Source organism: Balearica regulorum, chromosome 4 (genome assembly GCF_011004875.1).
Source record: "Balearica regulorum gibbericeps isolate bBalReg1 chromosome 4, bBalReg1.pri, whole genome shotgun sequence".
Classification (NCBI taxonomy): domain Eukaryota; kingdom Metazoa; phylum Chordata; class Aves; order Gruiformes; family Gruidae; genus Balearica; species Balearica regulorum.
In genome coordinates this window covers 24,949,992-24,966,332 of record NC_046187.1, presented here as the reverse complement: position 1 = coordinate 24,966,332, position 16,341 = coordinate 24,949,992, and the positions used below count along the sequence as shown (strand labels likewise).

The window sequence follows — 16,341 nt, the reverse complement described above, 5'->3', positions numbered from 1 at the left end:
ATCCTGCACCCCGCTGGTGCCTGCCCTCTGGCGGTGCCGAGCACAGCCCCAGCCCTCATCCGCGCTGCTGGGAACGCCGACATGGACAAATTTCAGCTGTTTATACCGACCTGCCTGGTCCTGCTCACACAGAAACCCTGGACCACAAACAGGTTTAAGGGGTGTGCGAGCTACTGTGCTTCTATTCCTTTACAAGCATGCGTTGGCAGCCAGCCCTGCTTGCATCAGGGTGGTTTTGTTCCAGGTTTAGCAAAAGTAAGTAAGTTTGCTCACAGCTAGATTAGTAATTGCTTGAAGCAATACTGAACTTCATGAAAGCTCCGAGTGGTAGGTAAAGCAGCTTGTTAGAAGGGGGTTTGCTTCTCTGTTCCTTCACAGCCATGGGAAGAGGCTTAACAATCAACAAAATATCCCTCCTTCTTGGCTCGTGGTCCTTGCACGCTATTTTGATATTATCAGCAGGAACAAGCCCGCCAAGTCGCGTGGGTAGAGCAGAGGAGGTCTCTCCCCCCCCCGCTAGTGGAGAGAGACCCTGCCCGAGACACAGGGCTTTCCATTTGGCTTTTTTAGATCTCTCCTGCTCTTTCCACTTGCCCTTGTGACTTGTGGAGCAAGTACTAGCAGCTATTTCTCCATGATATAAAGAATTATTAAAATAGGGTTTTTTTTTAAAAAAAATACTTCTGTGGCTTTTGGGTGGGGTTTTTTTGTTGGTTTTGTTGGTTTTTTTTTTTTTTTAAACCCATAGTGTTTTCTCTATCCTGCTCTGTTTGCTTTCTGAACACTTCAACTGATTTTTTTCCACACTTGTTTAAGCGCTTTGTCCTGGCAGGGTACCAGCAACCAGCAGCCTGGCTCCCTGTAGTAATGATGAAAAGAAGTAAGTATTTCTAAGAGTTATTCACAGTCTCCAAGTAAGGGTGCCTTCACCTTCCTATTTAACTGCTTAAGGAGTTACTGTACCTCTGAAAAACATGCTAGTGCATCTTGAGAAGCAAACCCATTACAGATGGTCAGTGGAAAATGATCAGCACTGAAGATCTGTTTCAGTGCAGAAAGGTAAAGAGGGACAAACCTTACCCGTCTGCACCTTCTCAGGGATGGCCAGCTGCTGGGCAGTTACCCTGAAAGGGGCACGGACTTGCCTGCGAGTTGATGCGGCGGGTGATCAGTCCCGCAAGCCCCTGAGTCAGTCGAGCGCAGGGTGTGCTAATTGGGTACAAATAGGCCGAGGGGAGGGCAGAGAAGTGCCAGGTTTTATTACTTATTGAGCTTCGTGGCAGCATCGCTTGCCAGAGCCATTTGCATGCTTGCTGGGTCCTGAGTAATTTTTGCTGAGAATCGTTTCAGTGCTGAATGTACCAGTAGTGTTTGCAGTTCCAGATTTTTAAATGGCAAATTTATTCTGGACACATCTTTCTGACACAAGCTAATTGATATAATAGTGAGAGTTGATATTTTAGATTTATTTATTTTTGCTGTGTTTGTTTTTATCAGTTTTATCTCAACCAGAATCAATTACCTGACAACAATCTTAATATATCAAAGAGAAGAGAGCTCCTAAAAGCTTGCAGAAAGTTGCCAGGTACTTGTTAGCTCCAGGAGGGAGCAGCCAAAGGCGATGCCAGTGAAAGCTTGTGACGGCTCCGTTTAGGTGGGGGCACTTGGAAAACTCAGTCAAGCTGTAAACTGCACATACGATAATAATCGGGACATTGATTTCTCATTGACCATTCTGTCTTGGTGTAAGCACATGAAAAACCTGCATCTTGGTTGATGTGACAGGAGCTGTGGCCACCTTTGATCTCAGAACAAACTAAAGCAGCTTGAGTAAAGTGTCCAAGGCCAGGTTGGATGGGGCTTTGGGCAATGTGGTCTAGTGGAGGGTGTCCCTGCCCATGGCAGGGGGAAGGTCCCTTCCAACCCAAACCATTCCGTGATTCTGCGATTCTATGAGTACAACTATACCAGCAGACTGTGATCTCTCTGGGGTTTATGTACAGTATTTTCCTGAATGGTACAGGTCATGTATATATATTTCTATGCACATATATATATATAAAATATGCATCTATTTATATATATTTGCATAGACACAGATACACATATATGGAGTGTCCAAGCTCCAAGTTTTGAGCAAGAATCCAAACCCACTGTATTTTTCTACCGCAGGCGGGAGAAGGGAAAGGAGTGCCCTGGGAGTACTCTGTCTGGAAATTAGCAGAAGCCAACAGAAGAGAAGACAAATTAGTAACGCTGGGAAGACAGAAAGACTCCGCATGCAGGAACATGACTTAAACGTTTTGGCATTCCCTTGTTTGTTTTCTTTTAATATTTATTTGGGTGCAGTTGTTACTACTTGCTGGAACATGAATGCTTTGTCAGCTCCTTGTTTTGTTTTGTTCTTTTTGTTTTTAAACATTTTTGTGTGGTTGTTTATAATTGAACCACTAGCTGAAGCTGTGTGAGATGAGGATATAAAAAGCCATTTTTTTGTTGCATTTTTTTGACTTCTGTAGAGTCCTTGTTACAAATGGGTAGGGATTAGCAGGTTTAGTGGGTCCACAAAGCAGAGTTGGATGTGAGTAATGGCCTTTAAGTATTTAATTAAAAGCTCTATTCAAATAAAAATAAATGAGAGGGCGAAGCAGCAGGCGTTTCACACGCAGCCCCGTGCGTGCTTTGGCGCGTCACGAAATTATGAAGGAGGTATCTGGATAGGAGGAAAACGCCAGAGCAAAGTCGTGTCCCACGGGTGCCGTGGGGTGCGAAGGCTACAGGCGACAGATTAGCCAAGGGTTGGCTGTAGAGGGAGCGTGATACTGAAAAATAACGGGGAGGCAGCAAAAGGACTGGACGGGAAACCCACGGACAGCTCTAGCAGCAGCCAGGGCGCATCGGTTGTTACCATACCGGTAACAACGCTACCAAAAATACATAGACTGCAGGCAGAGCGCTTACGGTGACTTGGCTGACATCAGAGTAGCTATGGCACTGAGAAGAAAAAAAGCAGGAATTGTCCAGAACACACTTTGTGTTTGTCTCTTGGCAAGACAGCAGCAGCCGCAGCACCTAGAACCGCTTTCCCTCCGACAGGAGAAGAAAGGAGAAAGCTGGAAGGAAGAAAAGTCCCAGCGCGACCGCAGCAGAAGCGAGGGCTTTGCCTGGGCCAGCGCTGCCTGGCTGGGGCGGCAGCCGGGCTCCCAGCCCGCAGGGCCGCACGTGCGGCACGGCAGAGCAGCGGTGGCTCTCAGCATCGCCGGGCATGTTAAGCTGTAAGTACCTCCTCTGGGAAAGGGAGAAAAGCTATTTTTAGTCTCCCCCGAGAGCTAGATAAGATTAATGGACGTTTATAGAGATTACCAAGAGTTAAGAGTAGAGGTCAAACCCCCACAGAACTCATTCTGTGTCTCAGCCCAGAGTGACTGCATTTTTGAGGTGAAGGAAGGGAAAACAATAGGGAGTGTTTTGTTTGTCTGAAATATTTTGGGATTTAGAAAACCCAAACATTTAAATAATGCTTTGAAGAGATTACAGCTGCTGCCCAATGTTTTATTTAAGCTTTTTTTAAAAGTCCTTTGTTCAAGGAGACTCCTGCAAAACTGTTTCTTCTTAGACCAGAGTGCTTGAAAATATACCATTTTGCAATAATGATTATGCTCCATCTTTTCTGAACAAACTGGATTTGTAGTAAAACAGACCTTCACATTTTCTAGCTTGCGCTGTTACTTGCGACACTGCCCGTGTACATCTTTATTTCTCAGCAGTTCAAGCTTATTGTCACCTTCAGTATTATAGAAAGGGAAGATTGGTGATTTTCAGCTTTATTTCTTTGTAGGATGCCTGTAAACTTGCCTAAGCAATAGCCCCGACTTCTGGTTAACACGCGCATCCTCGCGGCTTTTCCAGAGCGAGGAAATGGCTCCAAGGTTTGCCGCAAAGCTGGTTCCTTCCTTCCTGTTTTACAAAGTAGCCCATAGCCTGTGCCACCTGTTTAGAAAAGGAACGGACTTGACTTGGTAAAGACATATTAAAAATAGGGAGAGCGAGGCGGGGGGTTTTTATTGCACGCTGTAGGAAGATGGCACACGTCGCAAAGGCCCTGATTTTTGTGCGAATGTGAATACCGGCTGATGCGACCCGCGCTAGATTTCAAACTACGGATTGGCACAACAACGCAGCACATGCCTTTTTCCAATCCAGATAGACCAGAGCAATTTTCTTCACCAACACTAAGAACTTTATAACTATGCAAAATCAGCACCAATGGTTGGATTAATATTTTAATAATTACACACTTTTTACATTATGAAAATAAATCATAAATAGTGTAAAAATAATTCTGAAGATCAACTTCTCACAAGCAAGAAACAAAACCCGAAGTACAAAACTGAAAGAAAACAAAACAGTATTGAACTGAAAAACAAGGAGAAATTTTAATAATAAAAACAAAAGCATGCTGTTTGATCGGGTTCAATTAAGTCAGGACCAGAGGCCACAAGAAAGTGGTAATTAATAACAAATTAAAATGGGTGATTAAAACCTTGCAATTCTTTACTCGTCAAAACAGGTCTCGTGACATATTTACAGTGCTAAGACACTCAAAATATTTCTAGTATTGATAATATGATACCAACCCACGTGTTTCCCCCCCCAAGCATTGTAATCCTTGCCAAATTACTTTCCTTTGTATTTTTATCTCTTCTACCGCATTTACGAGACCATTTGCAATACAAAAATAACGGCACATATAGATGAACTTAAAAAAGTAAAAAATACAAATAAAAATATATAATATTTTCCAAAGGAAAAAGTCCAATACATACATCTTAGTAACATTTTTAAAGTTGTGTGATATTGTCCCAAACATGTACAATTATATAAGAATATCCACATATATGTTAACAATATGTAAAACATTCTTCGACCAACCCAACTCTTCATAATACTTCCGAGAAGTGTGCAAGTACCAATGGTATCTGGGAAATTCATACAATTTCTTTTTTAAATAGAAACAAATAAAACACTAACGGTCCCAGGTTAAGTTAAGGCCCCCTGTTTTCCAAAGAAAATTCCATTTCCAAGCAGCATTGATAATTGGATGCATTTTAAAACAAAACGAAACAAAAACAACACTCCAAATCTTTTTTTTAAATACCAACTCCACTTGTTTTGTGGAGTATCTTTTTTCAAATTCTGTCAGAAATGATGGTGGCAGGCACTTGTTTCTAACAACATTTAATGAAGCCAACCACCACGTAAAGTACTTCAGTTACAGAGGGTGTAAGAAAACCTTCATTTGTACATTACAGCAACATTCAGATCCATAAAAGCAAGTTGCAGAAAGGAAAAAAAAAAAAAAAAGTAAAAATCAGGTGTTAGTTTTAATTCTGGTCACTGAAATTGAATCATTTCTTTGCAATGACTAAAAATTAAACTTTCTTTTGATCACTGTTTTGGCAGATTGTTAGTGTTTGTGTGACTCTTTAATGTGAAAAGTTAGGTCTCCCATTTGGTAAAATACAGAGATTTAAAAAAGTAGTTTAGGATGGTCAAGCAGCAGAGATCAGGAAATCTGAAAGGAAAGGTCACCTTCTGCATGCCTTGAACATCTCCATCACATTCAGTAGGCTGGGGGCATCTCTGCAGTTTTTCCGCACTGAAGTGGTCCTGATTTAGGCAAAACCCCACTGTTGAAGTTGGTAACATTCCCCTTGGCATAAGCACAAGACCTGGACCCTTCCCCCTGCACGTCTCAAAGCGCTTTGCAAGGGAAGGACGCATCGCTCTCCCCGTTTCATTGCTGGGGAAAGCGAAGAGCCTTGCGTGGCCCAGCCCAGGTTTGCAATCCTGGTTCTGCGGCGGTCGGTGGGACAACTCTCCCTAAACCCCGATGGGATCCAGGACGCAAACCACTTCTCCTGACGCGGTCCCTGGCCTTACGCAGCACCGCCTCCCCACACGGACCGAAGGTCTGCTTGTCTCTTTTGGGGGTTGCGTCGCAACTGATGCTGACGTGCACTCTTCCACGAGTGCGGCGCTCAACGGACCCAAAGCTAACTTTCCACACTGTACATCCATCTTAAGAATTGCCCCTTTTTAGACTCTATACTTTACACATGTGCAGGTATATTGATTTGATCATTCCAAAACTCATTCTTACTACTGACATGGTAGACTAAAATATATAATCAGCTGGATGAAGAGTGTCATTCTGCCTTGCTACACTATCAGAACGTGACATCAAAATCAGCAATAAATAAAAATATAAATCAAAAAAATACATTGTATCATTGTTCCATGAATTAACATTTCATGCTTTACCTCAGGAAAAAATAAAATGTGTCCAAAGCATCCTGAAAGAAAGATTCCCCATAGCTAATCTATGAATATGAAGACAAGGACCATGTATGTCAGACATATTCCATACAGTGCTCAAAAGACTTCCTCCTCCTGTAGCAGGACTTCTGCACAATGCGGTTATAATACACTGGAGTAACAGATGATTACAAAACTTGGTATGAAATAAATACTGAAAACTCTCAAAGAAACAAGAATTAATCATACCTGAAAAAGTCAGGGATATAGAAACTGCGTAGACTAATACCACTACCGGTTTCTACAACTGAAAAGACTGGTAGAGGAACTACCGTTCCTGTCACAAACTAAACAAAACAAATCATATCTATTTGGAGGAATGCTACTAAAAGATACAACAACACACAGGTGGTTCAAACTGTAGCTTTGCCATCAAAAGAAAAAAGATATACTAGCACCAAAAATAGTTGCTTTTATAAACAAAATAAACATGTTCCAAGTCTTCACAGGGTGCTTTTCTTGATGAAATATTAAACCCCATTCTTTTTCTTCCTCGTACTGAACATGCAAGTTTTCTAGATACTGTTAGGTTTCATTTCAAGTCAATCTTCGAGTTGCAAATATTAATGTCCAATCCATGAATGTAGTTTAGCCTGTCAAATTAAATTGTTTATCTGCTGTTCACCCACGGTCATTTAAATGGAATGAACCTTTCATGATATTGAGCAATACAGAAGCTTAAAAAAGTTAAGTTAGATTATTTGGAGGGAAAAAAAAAAAAGTATTCCTAACTGGTGGGAGTTAAATAAAGAAATCACAAGATAGAAAAGGAAGGGAATAAAGGTGCTTAAGTGTTTCTTCAGCAGGGTGCAGGGAGTTTGGACTAACACTTAACAATAGTGTCTATAATTACTTCCTGAATGAAGAAATCATGACCCAAGGTTCTGCTAGCTTTATTGATGTATATAGAAATGGATGCTATGAGTTTAAAAATATAGGTAGACAAATTTTAAAAATACGAAAGTGCTAATGACTGCATGCATTTAACAGCTATTTTGTTGCTATTTCTTAAATGAGTTGTGTTTGTACGCACTCTTGATATGGAATTGCTAAAACATCTAGCCAGATAATGAACATCCTACTTGATTTTGCATTTGAATACTCTGAGGGGCGTTTAAAAAAATATTTCATCTGACTGAATGATTGCCAGTATTTGATATTTTATAAAAATGTTCAACTTCTAGTCTTCACATCTATAATATACCTAGCCAAATGTACCAAGTCAGGACGTAGGCATAGGGGACTCTTTTCTGTTAGTGGGGCAGCTTGCTCCTCAGCCTGTTGGTTTTTGAGCTGGTAGTTCTTAAACAAGACGACTAAAGCTGGCAAGTTGGAGGGTTTAGGTGGTGCTCCTCTTGTGCCCTTTCTGGAAGGTCCCTCATTCACATTACTGCTGTAGCACTCTGATTATTAACACTATATTCAGTCTATGCCACGTGAAGGCTTTTACTATTGTAATCATGACTATTTAAACAGGTTGATACTTGCATCCCTGAAAATTTAAGCAAAGAAAAACATTTTTGCTCATATCTGTGTACACTTGTTTATTTCTTAGTATTGGAAAGATGGAATTGAGCAGTGAAAATATATATATTCAGTATATATATCTATATAGTGCTGTAATTTTGTTTTTGTTAGTAGGGTTCTGCTAGATGGAGGCCATTAAATTAATTTTGAGTTTAAAAGTCTGTGGAAGATTTTCCCCCATGAAAAGCTGTTTTTATGTCTGTTACACCAAAATGACAGTAAAGATTTAGCAAAGTGAAAGACCACATTATAGTGGCATTTCCATTGATCTGAGATTGTGAAGCAACCACAGCAAGTCCCCATCTTTGCACGATTTAGAAATGATGGAGCAAGGAAAAAATGTGCATTCCAAGAAGGGCAAGGTGCCCGCACATGGATGGAGACAGGCTGTCATCCTCAGCTTTAGTGTTGGTCTACATATGAAAGACAACTCTCAGAAAAGTAACTAAAAAAGTTTGTGATCATCCTGCTATACACTAGGAATGGAAGTGATATAAAAAGAATTTCCATCTGCCAAATATGGCACCATTTCTCATAAACCAGTCTCCCAAACTAACTACAGTGCACCATATGAAGACTCAAAACTGGAAAAAATACCTCATGGCAAAAACTACAAATGTGCACCAATTAAGTATTTCTAGCAATAAAGAAAAAAAGTGGAGAAGCAAAACTTTTCCAATGCTTCTCTAGAAAGCTCGTCATCTGAACAGAAATGGAGAAATATCGACACCTTTAACAGTGTAGCGCGATGACAAGTGTGCAGTGGTAATCACACAGACTTGTTTCTCTCCAATGTTTTTTGAGTAATAATGTCCACTAAGGTCACTGTAACAGCAGAAGAACAACAAGATGAATAAATCAGTCTGTGAAACAAAAATAAACTCTTTTCTCTTTTAGACTTAAAGGCTTCAAAGACTCTGAAACAAAAACTGTTAATACTGAAAGAAGATGAGCATGTGGCTTGAAGTATTTTCTTCAATGCCATCATCACAAATGTTGAACAGATTATTGAAATGCATCCTTTATGGCAACAGTTATGGGAAAAGGAAACAAAATTAACCATAGCTTCCAAAATTCTGCGAAGAAGTTCAGCTAGTTTTGTGTAATTTAAACTGAATCACCTGAAAACCACACCATGGTACATATGTCTCTGGTCAGTTCCATTATCCTCCTCCTCCAGCAGATGTTCCCATTCATCCCTGCCTCAAGAATGCTTTTTCCTCCAGCAGTCCCAAAATACAATACACAGAGCACATACTCTGTCCATCCTTGAGTAAGGTTGAGAAGCTTCTGGTCTCAGGCGGTGTCTGCCATCAAATGATTGCTGCAGCACCTCTGTAACCTTTTCAAACAACCCACAGAGAAGTCTGGTTTCTTCTTCAAACTTCTTTCCTTCTTGATTAAGGACTCGACAGGGCCTATCGTGAATGTCTTCACGACCGTGAGCAGTGCAAGGCAAACCGATGCTGATTAACAGGCAGGACCCTCTTTGATCAAAGGGGCCAGGTGACCCGCAAGACTGGAAGCCATCCACCTGCAGCTGGAACTCTATTCCCCAAAAATTCAAGGCCTCTTTCTATCCTCCTCTGGTTTATCTCTTTTTAGCAATAAGCCATGGTGTGACTCCCTTGAGGTGACAAAAGGAAACGATTCAGAAGCTTTAATCAAAGGTCACCACGAGCAGCCATTTAGCACGTGACGTGATCACACAACAAGCAGGTTTGGCACACAAACTCATGCTTTTAGTCCATACAAGCAGATATGGTGGCATGAATCAGTGAAGTGTTTAAGATGGACATGGAAGCCAAGTCAGTAAACTCCAATGGCAGATGGTACAGTACATTTCATAGCATTTTGCTCTTATTTGGTCACAATTTCTTGTAAACTAGTTCATGGCACTCATTGTCCATGCAGGTCCACAAGCCAAAATATAAGAATTTACAGAAATAATCAGATTTCTATTATTGATCGTTGTATCAAGATCTCTCTCTCATTAAAGAGAGAATCCTTGCAGGTTTGCCCTGCAGTTGTATATCATCTAACTGCAGATGTAAGTGAAAAAAAGATGTACACATGGACTATTGCAAACAAGTAGAAGCAGCTACATGTAAACATATCTCAGACTTGTAAAATAAAATTTTCAGTTTTCAACTATAAATACAAAAAGTGGAGCACTATATACACAACTTCATGCTTGTAATGTTAGATTCATCACTGCAGAGACAAAAAGAGATACAGATTAATCAAATTAGTAAATTGATATTTCAGATTTCTATTCCAAATACATAGATACGGCAGAGTTGCAAATACGGATAGTTATTTCCTCAGCACCAGCTATTCTTCAGAGATAAATGCACCCAGGCTTTCGCTTGCGCATTATGTTTTATAATGTATTATACACCAGTATCCTTCCACCTACATTTAAATCTAGCACTGTCTAGGTTAAATCTTTGCTAAAATAACGTTGCCAGTTAACATTAGCATATAACATCACAACCAGGAGAATGTATTGAAGAATAGAAAGGTAAGGCAGAGAGAGGGGCAAGATGCACTGATCTTCTAGGTATCCCAGAAAAATAATATCATAATAGATGAATATAAATGTTTTATAAAAATGCCATATCCATGAGCTTTTATAAAGAATGGGAAGCAGTGATCATGTGCAGAAATTGAAGGATGTGTGAGTCTTCATATGAAAGAGAAAAGTCTTGGACTTTTTCTACAATACTGCCTCAATGAGTTATTACTTCTACATATATTACAACCTCATCACACCAACTACTGTCATGGAGAGGTCTTATTTTGCATTGCTGCATACATCTGTCTAAGATGCTCTGAAGTATATCCTGATACTGTTCAGTATGACTGTGACAGGCTTTTCTGGGTGCCAAGGACGTACTGCCTCTGAAAAGGAGAAGAAGCTCTGCCCATCCTACCTTTTGCCAACAGCCAGGCATTGGTAATCCATCAGGACCCTGTTTCAAGGGGAGGGAGGACCAAAAAAAACCCAAAACAAACAAACAAACAAACAAAAAAACCAAAAAAAAACCATAGTTAGGTTTGATAGGATAAATATTCCATCCATATCTGTTAGAACAGCTGAAGCAGTTCTGACTTTTTATCTAATAAGTAGCTACCAATTCCTAACTTATTTCCTCTCTTGTTCTCAAGGCGAAGCCAAAAGAGAGAGGTGGTTTACACTGTAAATACATACGTGCACCTCTCTGCTGTACAGATTTGTTTTTCCCTAAATCATTAGAATATCTTCATCAGTTTCTTATTGCTGTTAGAACTCAGGCTGCATATTGTTTTAAATATAATCTGTTATTCACAACAATCTGTACAAGAATTTACAAGATCAATGAGCAAAAAAATATTATCACTTTTATCTGGAGGGTATTGTGTTTTATGGGCCCCTAGTACAAAGTTAACCCAATGATAAAATAGCAGGACTCAAATTTGAGTAGGATCTTTCCTGTTCACTTTCATTCTTAGCTTTTGAATGAAGCAGCAAAATCTTAATGCTTAAACATACGTCAAGTGACATAGTGGAAGAAAACATCAGTGGTGGGAGCAGGGCAGTACGGCCGCAGTGATTATTTCATTGCTTGGACAATGTGGTCATCTAATTTTTTCTTATGTTAGTGAGGGTCACTCCATTTCTTTTCTGTCACCACCCTACTTTCATATATCTCCACATGTCCAGTAAGATCAGAGCCAACTTTTGACCACAGTCATGCTGGTTTTCATGGCACTAATTCCAACTTACATGGCTATGCAGGGCTTATCCAGAGAGTCACATGCTCAGAATTAGGAGCATATGTCATGTTACTAGACGTGAGCAGAAAAAAAGATCAGGCCTTGATGGTTTTTAGCATACAGAATTACAACACTTATTATATGAATTTACATGTGAAGATAGTGGTTAATGAGAATTTTTGAATGTGCTTGCATGTAATCTGATGGGAAGGTCTTGCTGCCTAAAGCACGAAACAGTGCTGTTTCCTAAGCAGCTTATTCTAGTAATTACCTATGAACAGAATATTTTTCATCCATCAATGATTGTTAGTGAATCTCCAGATATAAATGATAATACAGAGACAGAGAAACATTTTTAAATTACAAAAGCATGCTTGATTATCCCCCCAAAAATATGAGATATGGTTACCATTAATTGGAAGCAAACAAAATGGAATATGGAATAATCTTAATGGACTATGTATTTAAGATTAAAATCCATTGACTTCAAATTAGAAGTCCCATCGTTGAAATAAAATCTACTTAATTTAACATTCACCTTAGAGAACCGTGCTTAACCACCAAATATCAGAACATGCAGATCAAATTTTACTGCGAACAATTAAAAAGAAAATCTTCCCTGTATCTTTAGGAAATGTGTATGTACTGTTTGTTTTTGGTTTTGTTTTTTAAATGGAAAAGAATTTAAACTTACTTTGCCATTAAATAAAAATCACTGTTGCCAAGATTGGTACAAGGGAGAGGGTCAACAAGTAGCATTTTAGTATAGGTGGGAACTTGAATTCATGCTAACATAGGGTGGGAAGTGTCGTGTGTATTCCAGGAAGGTAAGTTCCAAGGGTAAGACCATTAAATTGAAGACGTTAAATAACAAAGACAGTGAGGGTTTGGGCTGCAGACCGTTATCTTCTTACAAACCTCAGGTAAGCTTTTCATTTCCAGATCTGTTTGAAAACTATTTGATGAACAGGCCAGACACCAAAAATATTACTGTGTAAGGTCTGGGAGATCAGGCTCCAGCTTGGCTTACTGGAAACCTATGACTTGATTTTTAGGAATAATATTTATGTCATTCTGCACATGACTCTCATTTTGGCCAAATCCTGAAAACATGCACCTAAGACTGCATGGATTTGAAAGGAAGTCCAGGGTGTAGAGTAGCTTTGGGACAGGCTAGGGTGAAGAACTGAGCCAGTGCAGACAGAAGTCATCAGACTTGATTAGAAGTGGACATTGTTCTGGATTTCTGCAAAGACTTGCGGTCAGGGTGAGTAAGGCAATAGGCATTTTGTGAGGAAAAAACAAACCAACGATTCTCAGGGAAAATGTAGGAAGGACACAAACTTATAAATTGCCATGTGATGTGGGAGCAAACTGCTGAGAGTTAGGTTTGAGGTGTCAACAAAATGTGTGTTCTCTCACTGTGGTTATGATCACTGAAGCAGCTGGTTTGCTCATGCACATGCATGTGTTACGTGAATAATGTAAAGTCAGCTCAGAAAAACATTACTTTACATTGAGAATGGCTGACTACAAACAAAGGAACCGCATGCAGGGTTGGTAGGAAAGAGAAATACTGTACCAATTGGCAAGGGGCATCCAGCCCATCCAGGCCAGGCTGGCCTGGCTCCCCTTTTTCCCCCTTAATTCCACGGATTCCCTGTTTGTAAAGATTAACTTGCAATGTTACTGTCAAGAAAATGCCTTCAGTATTGACTTAGCTGGAGCGAACAAATAACAATAGAGAGGCAAGAGGAGCAAGCTGGCTGCCGTGCTGTGATTTCAACCTGTGGGGCACTGACTCTGGCACATCTCAAATTTGGTTCCTTTCAACATGTTTGGCAGAAAATAATGGAAAAAACCCACCAACTAACCCCACAAGTTTAGCCTGAAGTTCATCAGTCCTTTAAACCAAATTAGGAGGTTGACAAAGTCTGCTCCAAAATATGCCAGAACTTGAGATAACGCTGCATTAACAAAGGACAACAGGTGACTCGGTAGCTGGTGCTTGTTCCTCTCCCCTCATTTCTTATTCCATCAGTCTACAGCAGGATGATCGATTTTCCAATACACAAGTGAGACGTACCAATGGGCAAGGTGCATCTAATCCAGGAGCACCCTGTTCTCCTTTCTCCCCTTTAGGCCCCTTTTTGCCTTTCTTTCCCTTTTCCCCCTGTGGATACAATGGTTTGGATAAAACAAGTTTCATTCTTTTGGAAAAAAAATTAAAGAAAGATTGGTTTAAAAGTTTGGGTTTTTCTTTTTAAGCCAATGGAGAGCTGAAAGGACACTTACCACTGTGTTCTGGTTTGGATGGTGCATTATGTGGAAAAATAAATTATATGATCACAAGAAAGAACTGCAATCAGTCAGTATTATTTTGTGTTGGTATTTCATATCAGTATTATGAATGTTTTGAATCCTAGAACAGGATTTGAAATCATTGATTTCTTGAGACAGAGGCAAATCTGCAAATCCCCCCAGTCTACAGTCCAAAATAAGGGGTCTCCTATTTGTTCTAAGTGATAGCACTGAAGTGCACGGGCACACTAAGCTGAATTTGTCAGCTTCCCTAGAAGATTCGTCACTAGCCAAAAGTAACTTTGTGAGAGCGGAGTACATGAGCATAGTCTAACAAAGACCTGTGGCACGGATGCTTCGCAGGGACGGCTGGTCTCTGGCTAAATTCTATCAGCTCCCATGGAGTCACGTCAAGGGTGAATTTGGCCTGGAGCATCTGTTGCTGAACTGACCCTTTGTACTCTGGTAAGAATTTGGGACAAATCCTGTTCTCAATGGTGTCCACAGAAACCCACAGACATCACTGAGGGTGCACTCCTGTCACTCCAAATACAACACTAGCATTTCAAACCCTGTTACAGGAATCAAAACATTCAAACTGCTTGATGGAAAGGTGCTATGACATTTTCAATGATGTCATAATGTCTTGGTATCATAATCAGAAGTGGTAGTTAGATTCTTTATTTAAATATTTCAACATTTAAATGTTCTCTCTACTGCAGGCAATGTTTCATCTACTGATTTTACCAAAATTTAGTCCTTTGATTTCACACTGAGTTTTCTTTTTAAATGTAAAACTTCTAATGCTTTAATTGCTCATGGAAATGAGTTGACACCCCTCAACAAAGCTACCTGCAAAAATGACCTCACCTTCAAGCAGTATAAGGTGTTTAGAGAGTTCATTTTATAATTGATTTCACACCAGTTGATCACAATGGTAAATGAGTTTCAGGTTTGCTCTCAATTTCACAAAAAATCAAAAAAGGTTCTGTTAAAAAAATAATCAAACAAATTGGACTAGGATTGTAAAAAATGGGATAGGAAGGATGAGTAAATCAGGAATATCACAAATAAATGGGAAAAATAGTCATAGGAAAATTAGTATGACATTGGAGAACCAGCAAGCGAGGTTGTGGCTATTGGGAGGATTTAATTTGTGAGGAAAAGGGTAAAAAAGACAGAGGAATTGTAAGGAATGAAGGTAGAAGGAGAAGGAAGGAATGCCCCTTTGGAAAGACAGACGGACTTTGGTGAAGCACAGTATATAAACATGGAACTAGTTCCACACCAGTAGAGAAAGACTTAGTCTATTAAACAAGAGAGAAAAACCATTTTTACACAATTAAAAATAATTAGCTATATCATATCTAAAAAAGGAAGGAAAGCACATTATTCATTTAATATCATAGCATACCTGACGCATTCATATGAAAAAATCTTTTCCATGAACAAAACATACTGCATTCATGACACAATAGGAGCAAAGTTTCTTGTCTATCTTTTCTGTGTGCCAAAGAGTTGCAGGATAATATTTAGGAAAACAGCAACCCAAACATTACCCTTCTTTATCAAATTATAAGATTGTGATGTAAAAAAATCCCCACGAGTCAGGAACTGTAAAGTTGGCTAAGTTTTCATCTTAAACTATAAACATGACAGCGTAGCACAGAAGCCCTGCAGTTTTAGGGTCAAATCTCTTGGTATTTGTGCTCGATGGAACACCAATATATTTGCTGTGAGCGTTTGCAAGCATAGAGCATGGACATTCTCCAAAAATTATTCTGAAAATGGACAGTACAGTTTGGTTTCTGACTCTTTTTTATTTCTTTAGGACTTGTATTTCCTTAAATTGTGTTACAAGTCAGCAGATAACTATTTAAACTTCCAGTTTTTCAGGGCAAACCTATGATCTTATTCAAACCAATGCAGCAGTCATTGGTATAGAGAATAGTCTGGATTTCCCAGGTACTTTACTACTTTTTCCACAAACTGAGTTCTGGTCTCTTAATCTTCACCTCCTTACCCTGAACTATAGAAATCCACAGGAGATGCAGAGAATCTACATATGATGAAGATTAAAAAAAATTCCTGCCTGACCTTCCTCAGTGCCTAGAGAAATACAAATTTGTGGCACTTCTGTAACATCGTTGTGGTTTGAACTATCTTACATGTATGGATATTCAAGGCAGAGTACAGGGGCAAAAGGATGATGCCTTTCCAGCCACTGTTGGGACACATTATACTCCTCTGTCAATATTTATAACAAAAGACACAACTGCACATTTGGGATCAGGGCCCCCTTCCCTCCCTCTCCCCACAACACAAGGTCTACCTTTTGTTAAAGGTTATTCTTTTTTAAAAGGATTTTTTTTTCTC

At 39.7% G+C, this 16,341-nt stretch overlaps 1 protein-coding gene across 1 annotated transcript in view; it reads right to left on the bottom strand.

Annotated features, from left to right (window-relative positions):
- Nucleotides 1–5,964: 5,964 nt before the first annotated feature.
- COL25A1 (collagen type XXV alpha 1 chain) overlaps nucleotides 5,965–16,341 on the bottom strand; it is a 322,148-nt gene continuing 311,771 nt past the window's right edge. Inside the window, exons 35-37 of the mRNA XM_075751482.1 lie at nucleotides 13,247–13,324; nucleotides 10,842–10,880; nucleotides 5,965–10,119 (exon numbers count right to left, since the gene is read on the bottom strand). Coding sequence (XP_075607597.1) covers nucleotides 10,117–10,119; nucleotides 10,842–10,880; nucleotides 13,247–13,324 — 120 coding nt within the window. The 3' untranslated portion in view covers nucleotides 5,965–10,116. The remainder of the gene's footprint in view (nucleotides 10,120–10,841; nucleotides 10,881–13,246; nucleotides 13,325–16,341) is intronic.